At 49.2% G+C, this 25,845-nt stretch overlaps 1 protein-coding gene across 2 annotated transcripts in view; it reads right to left on the minus strand.

The window, feature by feature from the left end:
• The window catches only part of LOC139755400 (furin-like protease 2), a 551,049-nt gene that overhangs the window by 408,296 nt on the left and 116,908 nt on the right, over positions 1-25,845 (minus strand). For both annotated transcript variants that reach the window (XM_071673673.1, XM_071673674.1), the window contains exon 2: positions 7,546-7,650. In XM_071673673.1, coding sequence (XP_071529774.1) covers positions 7,546-7,650 — 105 coding nt within the window. The remainder of the gene's footprint in view (positions 1-7,545; positions 7,651-25,845) is intronic.

The raw sequence follows: 25,845 nt of genomic DNA on the forward strand, positions 1-25,845 counted from the left end.
CCGCTGATACAACGGTAAAAAAAAAAAAGATAAAAAACTAACTCCACAAAATCCAATGGCCAGACTTCGCTCTACTGGCTCCATGAACGGTCATATATATTCAGGGTAATGTGTTGAAGCTTCATTACCACCACAAATGTTAATGAGTAATTTATTACGGCATGACCCACCCCCAGGCAGCCCAAACCCCACCAATCAGCCAACCCCCGCCCACTTACCCCCCTAACTAACAGGCCGGACGGACGCTCCCGCCTGACCCACCCACCCGCCCGGGAACACGTCGTCCGTCCATCCTCCTGGCGAGCAACACCACCACCTCGGCCGGTGTGTTTGCGGTACGACTTGAAGTGGACACGCCCGACGTCTACCACTTGATGCAAACTCGATCTCGCTCACAGCTCAACGGGAGAGAGACCAGACGAGCCTCACCGAGATTCATGTATTTTTTTTTTTGTCAAAGGTGTTAACCTTCCCCAGCTGCTGAGGCAGGTGACTCTCTACTTGGCATCAGATCAGCGCGGGGCAATCCTAGTGGAATTATAGTCGAACTGTTCTCTCTCTCTCTCTCTCTCTCTCTCTCTCTCTCTCTCTCTCTCTCTCTCTCTCTCTCTCTCTCTCTCTCCTCCCGTCGTTCGCAGTTCTTGGGCTCTCTCTCTCTCTCTCTCTCTCTCTCTCTCTCTCTCTCTCTCTCTCTCTCTCTCTCTCTCTCTCCTCCCGTCGTTCGCATTTCTTGGGCTGTTACTCTCTCTCTCTCTCTCTCTCTCTCTCTCTCTCTCTCTCTCTCTCTCTCTCTCTCTCTCTCTCTCTCTCTCTCTCCTCCCGTCGTTCGCATTTCTTGGGCTGTTACTCTCTCTCTCTCTCTCTCTCTCTCTCTCTCTCTCTCTCTCTCTCTCTCTCTCTCTCTCCTCCCGTCGTTCGCCTTTCTTCGGCTGCTCCTCCCCCACCACCACCAACACCACCCATGAGCTACGACCTCCCACAAGGAAACGCCCGGTGGAGGAAGGGGGAGGGAAGTCTCCCTGCAGGAACGCCTCGTCAGCGCCGCCACACGTGTCCTTAACCTAATTGTTTCCACGTCCTCCTCGCCCATTCTTCTCCGCATGGTGGTGTTCGTCAGGAGACCCAGGGAAGAGGTGGTGGTCCGCGCTGCTGCTCCTCCTCCTCCCGGCGCCACGGACCCACGTCCTTACATCCATAAATTTCAAAATGCACGACAGAAAAATCACACATCCAAATCGTCACCCTTTGTGAGTGAACGCTTGTGCGAACCAGCGTCTGCATGCGACGCGAGTGTTAACTGTTTACAAGCATGCGTGCGCATTCTTGCTTGATGGCGGTGGCGACAACGAGCAAACACAAACACACACACACACACACACTAGTACACGCAGAACGACCGCCTCCCCTCGGGCCAAGACGACGGCTGGCGTCGAATAAATCATCACGAAGACCCACTGTAGCCTGGGGTCAGTGGGCTCCGGCACGCTACACTCTACCCTCACACACACACACACACACACACACACACACACACACACACACTCACACACACACACACACACACACACACACACACACACACACACACAGAGCCTGCCTTACGTAAGGGAGGAGCCTCGCTGGCAGAGTCGGGAGAGGGCGCAGCGAATTTAGTAGTGTAATCACTTCATCTGCCACCCCACATATACCACAGCCCGGGTAACACCCACTCAACAAACTTGCTGCGTGCAGAGTTGAACATGCGTCATTATGTGCACGTTACTAGGGGTCGGACGAAAGGAGAAAATGCTGAATAAACACACACACACACACACACACACACAAACACACACACATCCACACACACACACACCTGGCACAGGCTGGTGCGTGTGTGTGTGTGTGTGTGTGTGTGTGTGTGTGTGTGTGTGTGTGTGTGTGTGCATGTGTGTGTGTGTGTGTGTGTGTGTGTGTGTGTGTGTGTGTGTGTGTGTGTGTGTGTGTTACGGGGAGAGAGTTTTACACCTGTGTTGCTCCGTCCCTTATGATTATAGCCTAAACATGGAAGCCATTCATCGACCAGCTCCACGAGGCGGAGGAACTGCTGGGTCGGGTGTGGGCAGACTGCCTCATTCAGGACTCGAACCCAAGCGGGCCCGTGCCCGCTCGTAACGTGAACAGCGATGATAACCAATACACCACAAAAAGCCCGTGTGTGTGTGAATGTATGCCACATTCACTTAGGGAAGGAATCTTGCAGGCTCCCCAGCACAGAGAGAGAGAGAGAGAGAGAGAGAGAGAGAGAGAGAGAGAGAGAGAGAGAGAGAGAGAGAGAGAGAGAGACTCAAGCCTTCGTACCGGCCAAACAACCGTGTCACCCCATACAGGACCAGGCAGACCACAAGAACGGTGATGACCGACTGGCTGGCTCTCACCTCCACAGCAGCAGCCATATGTTGTACATGAGATGACGTTACTTGTGGGCGGGAAAGTGTCGCGCCCCCCACTGACGTTCCTCCTTAACTTCCCTTCACTAGATGGGAAGTGTCCCACTTGAATACCAGATGGGAAGTGTCCCACTTGAATGCCAAATGGGAAGTGTCCCACTTGAATACCAGATAGGAAGTGTCCCCTGAATATCAGATGGGAAGTGTCTCGCTTAAATACCAGATGGGAAGTGTCCCACTTGAATACCAGATGGGAAGTGTCCCACCTGAATGCCAAATGGGAAGTGTCCCACTTGAATACCAGATGGGAAGTGTCCCACTGGAATACCAGATGGGAAGTGTCCCACTTCAATACCAGACGGGAAGTGTCCCACTTGAAGAACACACCATCTTACGCCAAGTCGACTACATACCCTACCTCTCTACTGGGTCGAGAACGTCATCATCGTAATGAGGATGGGGCACGGGGCAAGAAGGCTCCTGTAACGCATACCCCCCAGCAGGAAATGAGCCGTAGGAATCTGTTTTGAGAGACCCAAGGGAGCCGTCATCTCCCCCCCGACCTGTTGCCAGAGCCTCACATTAGGAGAACCGAGGAACGCCCGAGAATATGGACAAGGAACGACTCAGCAAGCCGGTCGTGTCCTTCCTAGGGTGGACGAATCGACAATATGCTTCTCAGGTTTGGCCACTGCTCTTAATGAAGCACAGAGAACTAGGTGAAAAATAAAAGGGCCACAGGACAAAAATGATGGTGCCAGAGTTAAAACTAAAGAGCCGAGTTATAGGGAAAGGTTAGAGTCCATTTATGTGTCCAACTTGTAAGAGAGAGAGAGAGAGAGAGAGAGAGAGAGAGAGAGAGAGAGAGAGAGAGAGAGAGAGAGTAGGGGGGACCTGATCATCACAACCCTTGATGTTTTAAACCAGTCTCACGACCTTAACGGTGACCAGTTCTCCGAGAAAGATGGGTGGAGAGAGCAATTAAGAGGCAATAACGAGAAATCCATCTATATACACTTGTTGGAATAGATGAACAGAAGTCTCTCAATAGTATATGAGACATGGAACATTGGAATAAACTGAATGATGAAGCCCTGAACGAGGACAGATAGCAGAAGTTTACGAAGTTGCATGACAGTAGAGAAGAGCTCAAGAGATGGGGGGCGTCACAAGAGTGCAGAGTTCCATCCCCGTACAGTGCAGATAGGGGATCACACACACACACACACACACACACACACACACACAGAGCAGTCGTTCACGTTGCGATCCACCAAAATGATTGGAACGGGCCCCACTGCCGGACATGGCTGCCGGCCCAAAGCCAACCCAAGTTGTTCTTCCTCCCCTTTGAAACTGGTTAATAAATATACGCACAGTGTAAGCTCGGGTGGGTGTCTATACATAAGGTTATGACTCAGAATATATATATATATATATATACAAGGTTAAGATAGGGCAACACACGGGTCTAAAACACTCCCTTCAACGGACCTAAAATACACACACACACACACACACACACACACACACGCGCGCGCGCACACACACACACCCTTGGCTGAATCTAAACTAAGACTTAAAAGATTAACCATCCCTAAAAATCTGCTGTAATAGGATCTGCAGGCATTTGGCATTACACCATCACGGAGGCAGGAACTCAACCCAATTCCCCCCTGAGAAGCGCCCGCCCCCTCTCCCCAAACACACGCTCCTTCCCTGTGACTCAACACATCTCTCTTACTCATGAGTCCTTAAACCCTCTTGAGTGAGCCCGGCCTTTACGACCTACGAACACGATAGTCCACCGACCATTGGGTGACCCCTCCACCTTCCCCCACCCCCTTCCCCCTCACCCTCCCCTCCCCCAGGGGTCGTACATCCGCGCCCGAGCCTCGTGACGTCGTTTCCGAGGGGCTGGAAATACTCCAATCTCCGAGTGGCTCCCAGTTCCAATCTCCAAGTGCTCCCCCGCAGGCAGGCATGCAAGCAAGCAGGCATTCAGCCCTCACAGGATTAAATATCTCTTTCTCGAGTTTAAAATCGGGTTTGGGTGTATTACATATGACAGCTTGAGAGAGAGAGAGAGAGAGAGAGAGAGAGAGAGAGAGAGAGAGAGAGAGAGAGAGAGAGAGAGAGAGAGAGAGAGGACGTCAGCGAATGAGGCCATTCTTCGCCTGTTCCTGGCGCTAATGCGAGCAACGGTTCAACTGGACGACATGTTCCCGCTTATTTCCCTGCTAGCCGACGGAGTCATCTTCATGATGATATCAATGAACATTTCTGGAAACATCATCATCCTCCGGTCATCGCCAGCGCCAGCCGATAGGTCCCACGACCCAGCATCTCCCGTACTACAGTATTTTCACCCTAACAACACAGGGGGCTGTTGTGTGTACCCCTTCCTCCTCCTCCTGCTGGGGGTTGGTATGCTGCTCCATCTATGGGGGTATGGGTTTCCCTCTCTCCCGCCCGCCCGCCGTTGAATCTGAAAACTTCGACATCTTCCACAGGTGTCACAAAGCCGGTGCGCCTCGTCGTTAAATACCACTCGACGCAAACCAGATCATCATCTCTACAGACCACACGACGCAAACGCGTTACCACTGCGTCATCAACGCATAACACACGACGCAAACGCGTTACCACTGCGTCATCAACGCATAACATACGACGCAAACGTGTTACCACTGCGCCATCAACGCATAACACACGACGCAAACGCGTTACCACTGCGTCATCAACACATAACACATGACAGAAAAGTGCCACCACTGCGTCATCAACGCATAACACACGACGCAAACGTGTTACCACTGCGTCATCAACGCATAACGCACGACAGAAAAGTGCCAACACTGCGTCATCATCATATACCACATGGCATAAACGTATCACCATTGCGTCATCATTCCATAACACATGAAACAAACGGGATACCACTGCGTCATCATCACATACCACATGTTACCACCACGTCATCGTCACATACCACACCCATGCTGAGGTGTCCGCTGGGTAAAACATCAGAAAGCTATCTTTGGCTATACGAGAGAGAGAGAGAGAGAGAGAGAGAGAGAGAGAGAGAGAGAGAGAGAGAGAGAGAGAGAGAGAGAGAGAGAGAGAGATGGGGGACAGAAAAGCAGAAGGTACATCATCACCCCCACCACTCCCTCTGGCACAACACCCGACATGAAGAAAAAAAAATCCAAAACTGGTGACCCTTGTAGTGCGGTATGTGGTGTAGGGGAGTGTGGGGTACAGCGTCGTGTGGTGGACTGGGATGTGGTAGAATGTCTTGTGGCAGGGCGTCCTGTGGTGTAGGGGAGGGTGTGGGTTGAGTGTCCCATGGTGGTGAGGGCTGTGGTAGAATGTCTTGTGGCAGAGCGTCCTGTGGTGTAGGGGAGGGTGTGGGTAGAGTGCCCTATGGTGGTGAGGGCTGTGGTAAAATGTCTTGTGGCAGAGCGTCCTGTGGTGTAGGGGAGGGTGTGGGTAGAGTGTCCCATTGTGGTGAGGGCTGTGGTAGAATGTCTTGTGGCAGAGCGTCCTGTGGTGTAGGGAAGGGTGTGGGTACAGAGTTGTATGGTGGTGAGGGCTGTGGTAGAATGTCTTGTGGCAGAGCGTCCTGTGGTGTAGGGGAGGGTGTGGGTACAGAGTTGTATGGTGGTGAGGGCTGTGGTAGAATGTCTTGAGGCACAGTCCTCAGCTGGAGCCGGGCGTGTGGCTCACGGTCCATAATCGTGTGGTCTGTATCTCGGTGCATTCAGGTACCAAACGGTAGAAGAGGCGAGGTGGGGAGGTGGACTGGAGGGATCTTAATGGTCCTTAATACACCCAACTCCTCCTTCCCGTAGTGGGCATCTACCCCAACACTGAACCCTTGAGCAGGACGGTACGACCCTTGGGTACTGATGGGTTTCTAGCCAATACCCTGACGCCCTTGAGGGGTCGTACCATCAGGCCCCGAGGTCGTCGTCGTACTGTCGTCCCCGCGTGTCGTACCGTCGTGCAAACATCTGTCGTTAAAGATGCCTCTCAAACGGTGCAGCCGAAGCGTCCTGGGCTGACGTCACGACAATCAGAATGGGGTCGGCTCTGCACTGGCTGGCTGCCTTACCCGGAAAGTTGCCAAAGGAAGAGTGGCTGATTGGTCAGCTGTGCCTCCCTTCCCGAGCCTGGGGGAGAGGAAGGACGAACAAGAGAATTCTCTCTCTCTCTCTCTCTCTCTCTCTCTCTCTCTCTCTCTCTCTCTCTCTCTCTCTCTCTCTCTGCAACTTTTCGGTAGCCTCGACCCACAGTCAGACTCAAGTAATCCTTTATTATCACCCCCGGGGTTGGCAGAGAGCACAGATGTTGAGTCCCTCATTATATGAGGGCACGTGTGGGCGTGTGATACGTTTACAACTGGTAGACGCGATGTGTGTGTGTGTGTGTGTGTGTGTGTGTGTGTGTGTGTGTGTGTGTGTGTGTGTGTGTGGGAGGGGAGTGGGGGTGAAACTGTGGGTACGTACGGTAATGTGTGGTGGCATCACACATGTGAGACAGATGTGGTAAAATATGGCGTGGTGGAGGGAGGTACGTACTATGGTGGATGGGTGTGTGTGTGTGGTAGGATGTCGTACGGTAGAGTGGCTTGGGGTGTGGTAGGGTGTCTTATGATGGGGTGTCTTGGGATGGAATGGGGTCTGGTAGAAGGTCTTCCAGTGGCGTGTCCTGTGTTGGAGCGGACTGTGGTAGAAAGTCTTGTGGCGGAGGATCTTCTGGTGTAGAACAGTGTGGTAGAGTGTCCTGTGGTGGAGCGGGGTGTGGGGGAGCGTCCTGTGGTGTAGGAGAGTGTGGGTAGAGAGTCCTGTAGCGGACTGGGACGCGGTAGAATGTCTTGTAGCAGGGCGTCCTCTGGTGTAGGGGAGGGTGATGAAAGTGTCCTCTGGTGCAGAACGCGGTAGAATGTCTTGTGCCACCGTCCTCTGCTGGAGTTGGGTGTGTGGTAGTAGTAAGTCCTGTGGTGGAGCGTTTGATGCCGCCAGCCAAAGCACCACCCTAGCACTACCCTCTAACTGTGAGGGTGGGGCCCTACACAACAACATTTCCCTACGGTACATTAAAGGCCAGTACTCACCCTAGAATCGGAGTGGAGGGACTGGTGGTGTTCGTGGGCTGGTTCAGCCGATCTCTTGTGCACGTGTTGGTGCTCGAACAAATAGTAGTCCTCCAGGGCCCCGATCTGCAACACACAAGGGGGAGAGGAGGTTACTACAATGAGTCAAGACGAGTCAAAACAAACAATGGATGGTGATGGACGGGCATCAATGATCATCAAAACACACAGGACAATGATGAATGAAGATATATTATCATCAAAGCAAACTATAATATGATGAATAAAGATACACTAATTAAAAGACAATATGATCAATAAAGATATACTATCAAAACACAATATGATGAACAAAGACATGCTAACAAAATACAATATGATGAATAAAGGTATACTATCAGCAAAACACACACACACACACACACACACACACACACACACACACACACACACACACACACACACACACACGCAAACACACACACACACACACACCTCGAATAATATCAAGAATAAAATCCTGCGATTCTGAACACATATTAGGACATCTCCTACAAAGGGCCTCATATAATTCTCCAGATAAAAACAAGTTGGACAACTGAAGGTGATGATATTTTTGTACTGGCCACAAGGGGTTGTGCCCGTAATATACCGACGCAGCCTTCACAACCCAAAGAACCGACTTGGCTTAAAAACCTAAGAATGAAAAAAAAAATATGAAGGTTGTACATTTCGTCATTTATAAAATTCCTCAGATTCGAATCGTCCTGTCCTCTTCGAGGCCAGTACCATACTTATTCCATTACAACAGTAAGCGAGACGAGACAAGAGACATAGTCACTCCCGCTACTGTGCCTCTTAGGCACACACACACACACACACACACACACACTCTAACCTGTACCGTCGCTCAACCAGTCACACAGTCATCATAACTCTTGCTGTGTATCCTCGACGGGCACAAACACCAACCTCTGATCGCTGCCTTGCCCTCACACTTGTCTGGCCACGACTCTTTCAGAGCGACGGTGTGGCCCTTACAGCACGATGGCACGTCCCTCGAAGTTACGACGGTACGACCCAACAGCACCACGGTACTACCCCTGAGCACGATGCGGGGAGGGATGGGTTACATGTACGGGTATATTGTGGCTGATGGACAGGTAGCTGTCTCCGTAACAAGTGAAATACGCTACATCAAACTACATCAACAACAACTACGAAATGGAACCAGCCGGATAAACTATCGCGGTAGCCAATGAGAAGACATGCCATACACCTACATGCGTCGGGCAATTGCGAAGTACCTCCGGATAATCCCATAATTCGCACATACGAGAATACATCTTTTTCTCCATAAACTTCGGATGTGCAAAGAAAGGTAGTTTCCGACAGGCAAACGGTAATTTCGGCTACGCGAAAACGCAATCCCGGATGAAGCAAAACCGTGATCTCGGATATGCGAGAGGCAATTTCGGATAAGCAAACTGTAATTCCCGAAGGGCAAGAGGCAGTAACGTGAGAAACGACCCAGAGGATCCAGCGGTGAACCCCACCTGCCCCCTGCCCCCCTACCTCCTTCCCTCCCTCCCCACCCACACCCCTCCCCCACACACCCACAGAACTTTGACCATAAAAATCATTGAGGAACGTCGTCTCTCGCAAGAGACATGACGCAGCAGCAGCGGAGGACGACGAGGAGGAGGAGCAGGGTGGTGGTGCAGCACCAGCAGAAGTGCCCTCAGGAGAGACGGCTGCAGCAGGAACAGCAATGCGCACCAGCAGCAGGCGACAGCGGCAGCAGCGAAGGGACGATAATATGGCCACAGCCAGCAGCAGACACAGCAACAGCAGACAAGGCAAGAGAAGAAATCAGGAGGAGGAGGAGAAGGAGGTGGAGGAGAGGCAGGGCGGCGGCATCAGATCAAGTTGACCAAGAGACTCATTGGTCAGCGGTACTCGACGGGCCTCAAGCCTCCAGCCTCGTCCCCCTCCCTCCGTCCTGCCTCATATTCCAGTGACCTGGAGAACAATCGGCTCGTCCGAATGGTGACCACAACCCTGACCACGGCACCATCACGACCCACTGCAGCACCGCCTCACCAAACCCCCCCCACCCATCGATTATACCAGTCACCCACCACCAGGGCCGATCCGATCCCCCCAATCCCAGCTAATCACCACCGTCCCCGCTATTGTCTCACCCAAACACCACCCCCGCCCACGAACAAAACCGCCCCTACAAATCATCGCCAGTCGGTATATCACCGCACTCCGTCTATCGCAATCGCCGGCCTGAACCAATCACCATCGCCTGGAACCAACGAGCCGACCAATCACCATTCGCCGCCACCACCGCCGCACCTCGAACCAATCCAAAACCGTGGCATTCAATAGTTCTGGCCAATCAAACGTCGTCTTCGCCAGTGTGGCCGACCAATTAGCCCGGTGCAGTTGTAGTCCCGACGCAAGTTCCTGCTTTCGTCCATGTGTGACCATAGATCGATACGGGAACATATTTATACATATTCCCCTCAAATGAGCTTCGTCCTCACGCACACACTGTGGTCAAGCCTTCCTCACTGCACCCACGTTCAGAAATCAATAATCATCTCTCCTCGTTAAGGTTACCATGATTCCCATGACTGACTGGCTGGTACTGCCGAGGCAGCGCGGTGTATTCTCAACTCGGCCATATCTGAAAGAGCAGCAGTCAGTGAACACTAAATTTACTACGTACAGTCTCACGCCACTAACTACCACCACTGTCCCACTTAACGAATGAAAAGCCTAATTACTATTTCTAACGAGTTTTGAGTCTGTCTTACACGAATGCACCATTACTCAGCACCCGAATATTGGATACGAGCGACTGTGGGGTGTGGTAACGAAGGGGGCAAAACGGGTGGTAGTTTCCACCACCTCTGTAAGTGACCACATACATACAGGACACGTCGACGACGATGCGTCTTTCCCCACCCGTGTTCGGCAGACTGACTGTACAGACACGTCGGGCAAGACCACAGTTCCCTTCCCCCCCTCAAGACGATGGTGAACCCCCAATCCCAATCCTTCGTAAGCCAAACATGCAGACACCCGGACACTGGTGACCGGCCCCGGCCTGGATGTCACCTCAACCGGATCAGCTCTGCTCTGCCTGCCTGCTTCGTCCCTCAGCCAAAAACCCACGAAGAAATGAAACAAAAATCCCGGTTCATGATGCATCCGTGTTCCACGGACGTGACTCGCATGGTCTCCATGTTGGTTTGTGTCGCCCCCCCCCCCCAAAGGGGGTCAGGTCAGAGGCCCATGGGTCGCATCATTGCCGCCCAAGCACCGCAAGCGTCCTAGTGTGGCGTTGTGCCGCAGCACCGCAAGCAAAGGGTCAAAGGGCAGCCCGTCGTATCTACGAGTCGTACAGACGTGCTGTCAAAGGGCAGGCCGTTGTACCTACAGGTCGTACAGACGTACTGTCAAAGGGCAGCCCGTCGTATCCACGGGTCGTACAGACGTACTGTCAAAGGGCAGGCCGTCGTACCCACAGGTCGTACAGACGTACTGTCAAAGGGCAGCCCGTCGTATCCACGGGTCGTACAGACGTGCTGTCAAAGAGCAGGCCATCGTACCCACAGGTCGTACAGACGTGCTGTCAAAGGGCAGGCTGTCGTATCCACGGGTCGTACAGACGTACTGTCAAAGGGCAGGCCGTCGTATTCACGGGTCGTACAGACGTGCTGTCAAAGAGCAGGCCGTCGTACCCACAGGTCGTACAGACGTACTGTCAAAGGGCAGCCCGTCGTATCCACGGGTCGTACAGACGTACTGTCAAAGAGCAGGCCGTCGTACCCACAGGTCGTACAGACATACTGTCAAAGGGCAGGCCGTCGTATCCACGGGTCGTACAGACGTGCTGTCAAAGAGCAGGCCGTCGTACCCACAGATCGTACAGACGTACTGTCAAAGGGCAGCCCGTCGTATCCACGGGTCGTACAGACGTACTGTCAAAGGGCAGGCCGTCGCATTCACGTACTAAATCCAAAATCCCTTAATGACACTCGCGAAGGACGCTGGTGTTACCTAAGTCAGCAGAAACAACTCCATCGCATGTGAAACAATTACCATTGCTTGCATTCAACTTTAATTACGAAAAATAATACTTATCATGATGTAATTACGTTAATTACATTTCCTATAATTATCGCCGTTGCTTATCTAGGTCGAGTCATTAGCGATGGAATGGAGCAATTAGCGTGTCAACTGAACGCAATCCTGATCCAGTATCATTCGACCTCAAAACTGCGCTCCACATCCATACCGGTTCCCCCCCCCCGGGTCAACACGTCTGACCTTTCCCCTCTGACGTCTCTTACACTTCCGGACGTCACCCCAATCACTGCCTTCAAAAAGACCCCCCTACCAACGTTCAGGTACACTGATTTCATTTTCTTATCAAAACGTATAAAGTTCTTTGTTTACTTCATGTCTGTGCATAATATATATATATATATATATATATATATATATATATATATATATATATATATATATATATATATATATATATATATGGCTCTAAATAAGGCTGTGTGCAGGAGAGCGGACGTGTGGAAAATGAAATGTTTTTGAGGACAATATGTGGTGTGAGGTGGTTTGATCAAGTAATGAAAGGGTAAGAGAGATGTGTGGGAACTGGGACAGTGTGGTTGAGAAAGCTGATGAGGGTGTGTTCAAATGGTTTGGACCTATGGAGAGAGAATGAGCTAGAAAAGGTTGACAAATAATGTGTGTGTTAGAAGTGGGGGAACAGAGAGAATGGGAAGACCAAACTGAAGATGAAAGAATGGTTTGAAAAAGATCTTGAGCCACAAGGGCCTGGGCATGCAGGAGGGTGAAAAGCGTGCATGGGATAGAGTGAAATGGAACTGTGTGGTATACTGGGGTCGACGTGCTGTCACTGGACTAATCCGGGGCATGTGAAGCGTCCGGGGTAAATCATGTAAAGGTCTGTAGGGCCTGGATGTGGACAGGGAGCTGTGGTTTCGGTGCATAACACATGACATAATGGACGGACTTAGAGCGGATGCGGCCTTTCTTCGTCTGCTCCTGGCGCTATCTCGCTAACGCGAGAAACGACGGTCAAGTATGAAAAAAAGGTCTGGGATGAATTCAACCCCTTGAGCACGACCCTTAAGTATGACGGTAACAACTTTTCATCTGGCGCTTGAGGGTCAAGTGTGCACGGCGGTACCACCGCGATCCAGAGGGGTTACAGCAAGCAGCGCTACGGTACTGGATCTCCTTGATATCATACAGGCCATCACAACAACTTTACAGTTATAATGAAACCAATTACAATAAACTACTAATTAGAATACCCACTCGTTCAGGTCTGCAAGCCACCAAGTTCTGACACCATTGCCTCATTACATTACTAACAGCATCGCAGGCATTCGACCCACTTTACCACGGGGCGAATAATCATACTAATGATAATAATGAAATGATAATAATCAAATGGCATATTCCCCCCTAATCCAGTGACATATGATAACAAATTATCACCGAGACTTCCCCTCCTCACACCACACCACACCCCACTCCTCCGCTGCCTAGCTAACGTTCCTGGTTAACCCCAAGACTCGATAATGCTATCAACCGACCATGAGATGGTTTACACACACACACACACACACACACACACACACACACACTCTCTCTCTCTCTCTCTCTCTCTCTCTCTCTCTCTCTCTCTCTCTCTCTCTCTCGTTACTCAGCCACATGTTGCCCAAGACTTCCTACAACAACCAGAATCAAGCCGGTGTGGTTGTCAGGAACAACCAGGACAGGTTTCCGCCCGGCCGGTGTCAGACAGGCAGGGAAAAATGTTCAACCTGTTCGTAATTACTGAACATAAAATAATACTGGACGCGCGCGCGCGCGATCGCTCGTGTTCCAACGGCCAAGTTACAAATACCATAAAAACAATGCTCTCGGCCGCTCGGAGTTTAAAATACCATTGGTAAATTCATTTAATTAAGTCTTGCCAATATGCAATATCAGCACACACATACACAGTCACACACATACAGATTATATATATACATACATACATACATACATACATATATATATATATATATATATATATATATATATATATATATATATATATATATATATATATATATATATATATATATATTAATTTTCCAAAAGAAGGAACAGAGAAGAGGTCCAGGTGAGGATATTCCCTCAAAGGCCCAGTCCTCTGTTCTTAACGCTACCTCGCTATCGCGGGAAATAGCGAATAGTATGAAAAAAAAAAAAAAATTATATATATATATATATATATATATATATATATATATATACACACACACACACAAAGCTTGTGTGTTTGTACCTTCATAATTCTTAGTTTTTATTTCACATGTAAGCTGTATCTATTTAGGTTCCTGACGACCCCTCTTACACAACATTTGTTGCAGCTCAATGATTATGGATTATGGGGAATGCAAGAAGATGGAAGGACGGAGTGACAGAGATTTAACTTATCTCGGCCTGAACATGCAGGGGGGTGAAAGGCATGCGTGGGACACAGCGAACTGGGGAGATTAATATTCGGTGGGTGACGCGCTTGTCAGTGGGCTAAACCAAGACGTATGGAGTGGTCATGGGATATCACGGCAAAGCCGATTAGATGGACTCAAATAAGGACGTTCGTTGTTTTCCTTCTAGCGCTATCCTGCTACATGGGACACCACAAACTAGAAAAATAAGTATATGTATATATATATATATATATATATATATATATATATATATATATATATATATATATATATATATATAATGAACCGATTGTCCGACCGCATATAGACATCATGAATGTGCGAGTATAGACAAATACAGGAAACGTATCTTAAACCATCACATTTCCCAAGAATGAGATCCAGAGAGCCACATCTGACCCAGTTACAAGCTTCCAACGAGAACAGAGAGCCATCTGGGGCAGCGGGGCGGGAACTAGCGGAAGCGTCTGATTAACCAACCTGCTCGTACCCGCGTGTCCTGGGCATACGAAGGGCTCTGTAAATGAGGGAACGGACGTAGTACGGGTACCCGGGTCATGGCGGGAGAACCGCGAGACCGACACTCCTACAAAAAAAAAAAGCCTTCGCCGCCTCCTAGGAACCCCTTCCTCCTTCACTGCCGCCTCCTCCTCCTCCTCCTCCTCCTCCTCCAGAGTAATTCTTCCCCGTACAAACAGTGTAAGAAAAATGGTCGCCACAACACCAGTACCACTACCCACCAGCCGCCTCCTAGGAACCCCTTCCTCCTTCACTGCCGCCTCCTCCTCCTCCTCCTCCTCTCCTCCTCCTCCAGAGTAATTCTTCCCCGTACAAACAGTGTAAGAAAAATGGTCGCCACAACACCAGTACCACTACCCACCACACCTCCAACACGAGTATAATCCCCCTCCCCCCACACAACACCAACACCAGTGTATGACCCTCCTCCCACCACACCGCCAGGACCAGCACCGCCACCAGGCCTCCAGAACCACCCGCCACAACAGATGGACCAGATGCCCGCCAGTAAACAGGACATTAGCGTTGGCCGTGGCCTCTAGTGACCCCATTCCAAGGCTGGAGTGACTAACTATGCTCGTAACAAGCGCCGCTAACAACCCTGCCTGGACCTGCCAGCCAAATGCCGCTCAATGTATCTGCCACGTTACCGGCAGTTGCTCCACAGGCCAAGGATTCCCTCCTCCTCAGCGATCATGAGCACGACTGCAAGACCCCTGAGCACCACGGTACGACCCCCTGAGCACGACGGTACGATCCCTGAGCACAACGATGCGACCCCTAAGCACGACGGTACAACTCCCGAGTACGAAGGTACGGCCCTTGAGCACGACGGTACGACCCCTTGAGCACGATGGTACGACCAATGAGCACGACGGTACGACCCCTGAGCATGACAGTACTACTTTTGAGCACGACGGTACCGCCCCTGAGCACAACGGTACGACCCCAGAGCACGACGGTATAACCCATGGGCTTGAAGGCCTGGCCTCTATGCACCGTCGTGCTCGAAGGTCGTTATCGTCGTGTTCAAGGGTCGTGCCCTCGTGCTCAAGGGTCATACCCTCGTTTCTTAAAAAAAAAAAAAGGGGGGGGTGGGGGTTTACACACGTCAAGATATACTAAGCAAATTACACACCCCAGCCCTCCTCCTCAGCCAACCAAACTGAATACCTCCATTCATTACCATCACAAAAAAAAAAGTCCAGATAATGAAATGTGTTGAGTGCCATTACACTCCACTCATACAGGATGAAGAGGGAATGGCTCAGCGAATAACACACACACACACACACACACACACACACACACACACACACACACACACACGAGAATTACGATCACATCAACAGACAAGTTCCCGATGAACACATTTTTGACGCATCCATCAAACAAACAAACAAAAAAAAAAATACGATCAAGCAATGAGAGTAATTGCTTCCATAACGAGAATATCGTCCCATTAATTAAAAGCCATCAACGGAGAGACGATCAATTTGACAAATATGAACAACACGCGCGTGTCTAACCAACCACCGCCGCTAAAGTCACGGTAGGGAAGACAATGCCAAGCCTCACCACGCAAACATGCAGGTATTCACATTTTCTCTTTTTGTACAATACTGTGTATATGTGTGTGTGTGTGTGTGTGTGTGTGTGTGTGTGTGTGCTGTACAAGGACACGTTTTCCACGCAGCTGGACTCTATCATTTCTTTTTTTTTTTAAGAGTTCTGCCTCCGTTCCGAAAAGGAGGAGACTTCGCCGCTGGGTGAATTCTGAGATCTGTGGTTTTACATGGGCGTGGCGCTGCCACTGCTGCTGCTGCTCCTGCGGCAATATGCACGGGAGGAAGGAGGAAGGGAAGGCACCTGCGCTGCGCTGCGCTCTCCCTCCCAGCGACGTAGTGCGTGAACGCTCAGCCCCAGAGGGACTTATCATGCCACACGAAGGACAGGATTACGGAGCGTCTAACGGTGCACCATGACACGTCAGGGGTAATGTTAATCCCCCACCTCGCAACGGCTCCCGTTAAAATACCAGACCCGGCCAGCCATTCACGATGACCTTGGTGCGTCGCAAACCCACACACACACACACACACACACATAGATATATATATATATATATATATATATATATATATATATATATATATATATATATATAGAGAGAGAGAGAGAGAGAGAGAGAGAGAGAGAGAGAGAGAGAGAGAGAGAGAGAGAGCATATTCTGTTGTTCGTGTTGACTCCGTATCCTTAAAAATGGCTTGAAGTCCAGTTGAAAGCTTTTCTGAGCTTCGGTGTGCATTCTTAAGTCATATATAGAGCAGGCTGCACTGAAAAATTGGAGTGCAATCTTGCGTGCGTTGCATGGTGCTCTGGAATGCCTCCCTCCCATCGTAAGAAAAAAAAAAAAGAGGAAACTCGTACGGGAGCTGACCAGAATACAAGACAAGGCTTCCTGCTGCTGCCCAGTGCACTCGATCATTCAGCGGTAAAGGTGCAGAGGTTACGCACGTGCGTGGCTGTGGCCACACTTGGCTAGATTATCACGAATGAAGCGGAGGGAGGGAGGGAGGGAGGGAGGGAGGGAGAGAGGGAAGGAGGGAGGGGGAGGGACGGAGGGAGGGAGGGGGAGGACGAGGAGGGGGGGAGGGAGGAGGAGGGAGATAACTCTCGTAACACCAAACAACATGGCCGACGACAACAACAACAATAATAAAAAAAAAAAAGAACGGAGGCCAGCATGAGTGAATGAGATGACTGGTTCAAAATAACAAGTCCACACACACACACACACACACACACAGGGCATAGCGCGGGCCGTGTTCACGAGGGACGTCTGTGTGAAGTCACTCTCCACTTCGCGATCCATCAACATCCCAGAGGCCAGGGGAAGTCCTCCTTGGACTTCTGAGATATAATGCAAGGACGGCCGAGCGTCTCACGTCCCTCCCTGGGATCTCATTCTGGAGAGTGAGCTGCAGCGCTCGCCAGCAACGCCTCGGGATGATGGTGGTGGTGGTGTTGTCGGCCTTGACCCTCGGCCCTGGCTACACCAGGCCAGGCAGCTGGGACGGAGCGGTTCACCCCAGTGGAGGCAAGTCACGCAAGACGGGCCCAGTCGCTCTTTAGCTCCATATGGTCCGCTAGGCGAGGGGGAGGAGAAGGAGGAGGAGAAGGAGGAGGAGGAGGAGGAGGATGGCAAGCAAGCAAGCAGGCAGGCAGGCAGGGCGGACGGGGAGGAGGTGGCCATATGGCTCTTCCGACCAAGTTTGCCTCACCCTCATGTTCGTAGGACGAGGGATTTTATCAACAATGACCCGACAGCCAAACAGCCATCTCCCATCAGGCTAACACACCCAAGCAAGCAGGCAGGCAGGCAGGGCGGACGGGGAGGAGGTGGCCATATGGCTCTTCCGACCAAGTTTGCCTCACCCTCAAGTTCGTAGGACGAGGGATTTTATCAACAATGACCCGACAGCCAAACAGCCATCTCCCATCAGGCTAACATACCCAAGCACCTCTATACATTTCAAGTCTCCGGTGTTTCCAGTGTCCTCACCAAAACCGTACCAACACAAACTCTACAGCCATTATCATCGAACTTTTACAAGGTTCCCATTTTCACTTGCCTCCAATATGCAGATTAGTTACCTGCAGTTTCGTCAAGGGCAATTTGCAATTGAACAAGTTATACAAACTCCACATATTTTAAGTGCAAACCTGCTTCATGTTAAAATGGCAGGTATCGCTTCAAAACTGGCTAATTAGTGTCTGCAGCTTCCATATATATATATATATATATATATATATATATATATATATATATATATATATATATATATATATATATATATATATTCTTTTCTGTGTACACGTAGCCCTAGTGAATTGTACACGCAAATATCTCCGCGTGCACACAAGTCCCTGGCTCTGGTGCACACATAAAATAACATTTCATGTGCACATTAAGTCCCCCCCCACCTTAGCTCCGGTACTCACTGAGGTAATGGCGTGTGTGATTACTAATTGCTATGATTAATTCTGTGTTACGTAGGGGAGGGAGTTTTACACACCAGTTGACCCGTCTCTAAACCTTGTCTATACGTACCAAGCCTTCACTCCTGTGTGTGTGTGTGTGTGTGTGTGTGTGTGTGTGTGTGTGTGTGTATACTTTTTCGTCTTCTATTCCCGTCTTGGTACATACACTTCCGTAGCGGTCTACAGGTGCACCTATCAATGCTACTTCCCATACACACCAACGGGTAAAAGTTGGTCGTTCAAGGCTAACGTTTGTGATGAGTGAATGCAGTATGCACCACCCCTCAAGTGAATCCAGTATGTACTCCTCCAGTGAATGCAGTATGTCTCACCTCCAGTGAATGCAGTATGTCTCACCTCCAGTGAATGCAGTATGCACCACCCCTCAAGTGAATCCAGTATGTATTCCTCCAGTGAATGCAGTATCTCTCACCTCTAGTGAATGCCGCATATCTCACCTCCAGTGAATGCAGCATGTCTCACCTCCAGTGAATGCAGTATGTCTCACCTCCAGTGAATGCAGTATGTCTCACCTCCAGTGAATGCAGTATGTCTCACCTCCAGTGAATGCAGTATGTCTCACCCCTAGTGAATGCAGTATGTCTCACCTCCAGTGAATGCAGTATGTCTCACCTCCAGTGAATGCAGCATGTCTCACCCCTAGTGAATGCAGTATGTCTCACCTCCAGTGAATGCAGTATGTCTCACCTCCAATGACTTCAGTATGTCTCACCCCCAGTGAATGCAGTATGTCTCACCTCCAATGACTTCAGTATGTCTCACCTCCAGTGAATGCAGTATGTCTCACCTCCAGTGATTTCAGTATGTCTCACCTCCAGTGAATGCAGTATGTCTCACCTCCAGTGAATGCAGTATGTCTCACCTCCAATGTTCAGTATGTCTCACCTCCAGTGAATGCAGTATGTCTCACCTCCAGTGATTTCAGTATGTCTCACCTCCAGTGAATGCAGTATGTCTCACCTCCAGTGAATGCAGTATGTCTCACCTCCAGTGATTTCAGTATGTCTCACCTCCAGTGAATGCAGTATGTGTCACCTCCAATGAATGCATTATGTCTCACCTCAGTGATTTCAGTATGTCTCACCTCCAGTGATTTCAGTATGTCTCACCTCCAGTGAATGCAGTATGTCTCACCACCAATGAATGAATTATGTCTCACCTCTCGTGAATGCAGTATGTCTCACCTTCAGTGAATGCATTATGTCTCACCTCCAGAGGCATTTCAAACCATACGTTTGTGCCAAGACTCGTCAAAGAGTGGGGTTCTATCCACCTTGCCTGAAACAAGATGGATCTGTGACTGCAAAGTTGTAATTACGGTATACTCTGACCTTTAAAAGCCATTCCAACTGGTCGTCAGAAACTACCCCCCCATTTCCAGGGGGCATTAGGGAGGGTACGTAGAAAGAGCGCTTTTGTGCCAAATTCAACAGAGGCACCGGCCAAAAATATGGTCCGAGGAATTATCAAAAAGAAAAAAGAAAAAAAAACTTCGTGTTGACGACCTTTGACCCCAAGAGGAATAAGCCGAAAGTGGTCAGAACACATACAATACACACGGACAGAAAGTACCAAGACATCATAGCGCCAACTTTTCATGAGCAGTTTAGTGAAATACGGGTAATTAAAATGACCCCAAATAAAAACTCTTATAATCACTTTTGACCACTACAAAAAAAAAAAAAGAGAAAAACACTGGCCTACACCACAGAGTTATCTCTGGGCACCGCATGGGTCCTGTGGAATGGTATATCTTTGTCTACACCACAGAGTTATCTCTGGGCACCGCATGGGTCCTGTGGAATGGTATATCCTTGTCTTAAGATTCGTCTCAATGGACAAGTTCGTACGAGGCTCAAAATTCACGTTTTTAGGTCACATCTCTGGGGGTTGTTTGACCTTCGACCCCCTCCCCCCATACATACACACACACACACACACACACAGTGACCAGGGCGAGAGGTGTACAGTGAACGTCAGACCATGGGCACCCACAGTTGCCAGGGCGGGCGGTGTCCACACGCTGTACACAACAAGGGGGCGCGTCCACAGATACGCGGCGGCACAGCCCACACAGCTGGTGTAGGCAGAGTGAGGCTCACAGGAGCGAGCAGGAAGAATGCAATAAACAGTATAATGAATGCCTCCTTACGGGACCCCACTAATCCCCCCCCCCCGACACTACCCCCCCCCCCCCACACCCCAACACAACCTCCAGACCCCCCCCCCTTCCCTCCAGGCCCTCCAGAAATGTGCTAACACGACACCAGTAAATTACTGCACGACGCGCTCTCTACACGACCCCCGTGTGTGTGTGTGTGTGTGTGTGTGTGTGCTTTACGCTGATGAATTCCGGCAACTGTACAGTCAGTCACGCCTCAATAAGACCGACCGACCGGGCGTTTAGTTCACGTTGGCCCGTCAATATATGAGCCGGCAGTTATGTACGAGAGAGAGAGAGAGAGAGAGAGAGAGAGAGAGAGAGAGAGAGAGAGAGAGAGAGAGAGAGAGAGAGAGAGAGAGAGAGCACATGCGACCATTAAACAATACTATAAACACAACTTGAACTGGCTGGCCAAAGCTGTTCAATAATTTCAGTTTCTGTCTGAGTGTGTGTGTGTGTGTGTGTGTGTGTGTGTGTGTGTGTGTCTTCCTTTCCCCAAGGCCAAACTGCAGCACTTTCAGAAGCCCGAGAGGATGTTACAAGGGGCACAGGTTCCTCAGGGTCTGGGTCAGTGTTCTTGGGCTGTGCTGCAACTTGGCCTTGATCCGAGGGGTCGTCCTGGAGGACACCAGAAGCAGCCCAGCCTCAGCTTACGCTATCCAGTTCACCGAACCTCATTCAAAATGGACGAGCTGGCAGGCTGAATCTATAATAAAGGGTATCTCAGGATCGGAGCCTGGGCGTACAAGGCCCAACGGAGGCCACGTCTCAAGGTACAGCTTCACTACAGCTCCATGGCACTCATTCACCTCAGAGGTGACCACACACACACACACACACACACACACACACACACACACACACACACTTCAATATCGCAATATTCGGCCTTTTGAAAGCCACTTTCGATCCAACAGAGGCCATTTCCATACGCCTTTGGAAAGCCACTTGAGATCCAACAAAGGCCATTTTCATATGCCTTTGGAAAGCCACTTGAGATCCGATAAAGACCATTTTCATATATACTTTTTTCTTTGTCTTTTATAAAAGCCAATGTTTTTCTGCGCATCGCCGGGTAATCTTCTGATGTGTGTGTGTGTGTGTGTGTGTGTGTGTGTGTGTGTGTGTGTGTGTGTGTGTGTGTCTTTCAAGTCGACAGTGCAAGGTAGTACGTGTGACGATCAGAATACTGTGCTTACTACCACTAGTGGCTCTCGAATAAACGTTAAAATCTTTACTGAAAAAGCAAATGGCTGAAATAAAATTAGCTCCTCTTTCGTGACTGGTTATACACGAGTCAATAAAAGTAAGAAATACGTGTGGTTAATAACCTAATATAAATCTAATACACACACACACACACACACACACACACACACACTAAAAAGGCAAAATATAGGCCATGGCCTGCAGAACAGCTCCTGGTGAGGCAGGGCAACACGCGAACACGAGAATCGCAATAATTTTGCAAGGTACATGCAAAAACGCTTCTGGGAGTTCGCCAGATATCGTCAATGGCCATGAATTAGTCCATGATCAGCGAGTGCTGGGAGTTGCAAGGGAGGAAAGGGTGGGGGTGAAGTGAAGACAAGGAGAGACATAGAACCATTAGACAGTAAAGAACACTCGAGACAAGGAAGACAGAACCATCAGATAATAGAGAACACCCGAGACAAGAACAGACAGAACCATCAGACAGTAAAGAACACTCGAGACAAGAACAGACAGAACAATCAGAGAATGGAGAACACCCGAGACAAGAACAGACAGAACCATCAGACAGTAAAGAACACTCGAGACAAGAACAGACAGAACCATCAGAGAATGGAGAACACCCGAGACAAGAACAGACAGAACCATCAGAAAACGGAGAACACCCGATACAAGAACAGACAGAACCATCAGAAAACGGAGAGCACCCGACACAAGAACGGACAGAACCATCAGCAAACACAAAACAGTTGAAGCTGCAATATATACACCCTTCAGAAAGCAGAGTGGACATCCTCCCACAGTGTAGCACGCGAAACTATCATGAGACTTCTCCTCCTCCTCCCCCAAGTCAAAAATCATGGGACATTATGAGGGCCGTGGGATATTCAATCCATCATCGGTTTGGTCCGGTACGCCAGGACATTCAACCTCCCGCGAAATCCTTAAAGTGGCCGGAAATGTTCGAGGGCAACAATGAGGGAAATCTGGAAATAAGAATATATGCGGCAGCGGCGGAGGCCCTCGGTGGAGACAGCCAGCCAGCCAGCCAGCCAGTCAGACCCCAAGAAAACTTGTCGAAGTTGGGGGACGTATATGTCCGTCTCTCCTCCCAGGTGACGCCACTTGCTGAATAGCTTACGCCAGGGATTTACGTGGAAAAATGTGAGATACATAAGTATTCACATCTATTGCCTTTTTCCAATCCCAGGTTTTGCTAAAATGAAATATATATATATATATATATATATATATATATATATATATATATATATATATATATATATATATATATATATTCTTTTTTTTTTTTTTTTGCCGCTGTCTCCCGCGTTTGCGAGGTAGCGCAAGGAAACAGACGAAAGAAATGGCTCAACCCACCCCCATACACATGTATATACATACTTCCACACACGCAAATATACATATATATATCATATTCCATGCCATACTTCGTAGCGAAGACGAGAAGAGTGAGAAAACACTATAAAGTTAGCGAGTGTATTATTTCGAGAAACTATGGAACTTTACTCCTTCGTACTCAAGCATACACGACCCATCATGCCCCACTTAGAAAACCAATTATGATGAAATATTTCGCCTATGGTAATCAATGTGTTCTTTCCTCAAGTAAACAGCACCGGGAGAGGTAATAGAGAACTTCTCAGAACTGGTAACAACACCAGCCCTTCTGCATAACATGCCACCACCTGAGGGGAACAACTTGGACGGGAGAGAAAGGGAAAGGGAGGGGATGTGGGAAAGAGAGGGAGAGAACTGACCTATCAAAGACGACAGAGGGAGGACTGACATTTTGAACAGGGAGAGAACCCACACCAGAAAGGAAGACAGGGAGAGAAGTGACATGTTGTTGAGGTAGAGAAATGATACACCAGACATGAAAACAGGGACAGAATTGATATGTCATAGAGGGAGAGAACGGACATAGAAAAAAAAAAGAAGACAGGGAGATAATTGACAAGAGAGAAGACTGGAAGACAACTGACATGTCACATGAGGAGAGAATTAACATATCAGAGAGGAAGTACAAGGTGAGGACAGACACATCAGAGAGTGAGGTACAAGGTGAGCAATGACGTCTCAGAGAGGAGGTACAAGGTGAGTACTGACATGTCAGAGAGGAGGTACAAGGTGAGCACTGACATGTCAGAGAGGAAGTACAAGGTGAGCACTGACATGTCAGAGAGGAGGTACAAGGTGAGCACTGACATGTCAGAGAGAAAGTACAAGGTGAGGACAGACATGTAAAAGAGGAAGTACAAGGTCAGTACTGACATGTCAGAGAGGAGGTACAAGGTGAGTACTGACATGTCAGAGTGGAAGATAACTGACATCTTACGAAATCAGTAATGATGAAGAAAATACCGAAAAAATAAGTGTGCGTAGATAACACTTTTACAGAGACAAAAGATAAGACAGGCTATCTTTTTAAACGTGATGTTCACTCTCAACGAACATCTCTAAGCTATCCCCGAGCACATAATAAACCCAGACGTAATAAAAGCATCCAAAAGTGCACTTCGTGAAGATCATGTCTTCTGGGTATGTCCAACAGATATCATTTATCCTTCACACGTACACAAAAGCCACAGTAAAGAAAACACCCTCCCCAACCTACGAGGGATAATTTTGTTCTCTCTCTCTCTCTCTCTCTCTCTCTCTCTCTCTCTCTCTCTCTCTCTCTCTCTCTCTCTCTCTCTCTCCAACGACAAATGGAAAATAACCATTTAACATCACTGCCACCAAACTCAGCGTGATGGAGGGTAACGGAGGGAACACAAACGCAGATGAGAGAGAGAGAGAGAGAGAGAGAGAGAGAGAGAGAGAGAGAGAGAGAGAGAGAGAGAGAGAGAGAGAAGAATTTACATGGGCAGTAATTTGGGAGCCACCACTGACCGTGACCCAGCAATGGGGAAGAGGGAGCCAGGATAATACAATGGGAAATATTACCATGAGGGATGGTTCAGGAAGCCACCACGGGCATCCACCTATATAGGGAAATATAGGCAAGTATGTACAGAACCGTGTGAAAGTGGAGAACACATGGGGTTATCTACAGAACCGTGTGAATGTGGAGAACACATGGGGTTATCTACAGAACCGTGTGAATGTGGAGAACACATGGGGTATCTACAGAACCGTGTGAATGTGGAGAACACATGGGGTATCTACAGAACCGTGTGAAGGTAGAGAACACACGAGGTAAGTACCTAACAGAACCGAGCGAAGGTAGAGAACACACGAGGTAAGTACCTAACAGAACCGAGCGAAGGTAGAGAACACGAGAGGCACTTCGGGTGAGACCCGGCAGCCACGGGTTGAGAACAGCGCTCCGTCGTGCCCTTCCTCACCCTCACAAGCCCATCACCCCCAACACCTCCCCTCTCTTCCACCAAAGTTCTCCCCGACTCCCCTTCCTCCCTCCTTGACTCTCTCCCCGTCTTTTACCCTCCCCTTCCCTTCCTGAACCTCCTCCCTCCCTCCTCTCGCCAGGGCTCAAGTTAATATCAGGGTTGCAGTTCCCAGCATTGAACTATATCCGGCAGTAGCTACCGGTGAGGATGGAAATATAATAAAAAAAAAAATATATATATATATATATATATATATATATATATATATATATATATATATATATATATATATATACTCAAGGTCAAATTGCTTCCGTCAAAAAATCGGAAGCCTCCAATTACTTACCATTCAAAGCCGTGCCGTTTAATGGAAATATTCATGGGGCAATTCACATGTAAAAGATATGGAGGAGGC

Source organism: Panulirus ornatus, chromosome 19 (assembly GCF_036320965.1).
Source record: "Panulirus ornatus isolate Po-2019 chromosome 19, ASM3632096v1, whole genome shotgun sequence".
NCBI classification, from domain to species: Eukaryota; Metazoa; Arthropoda; class Malacostraca; order Decapoda; family Palinuridae; genus Panulirus; species Panulirus ornatus.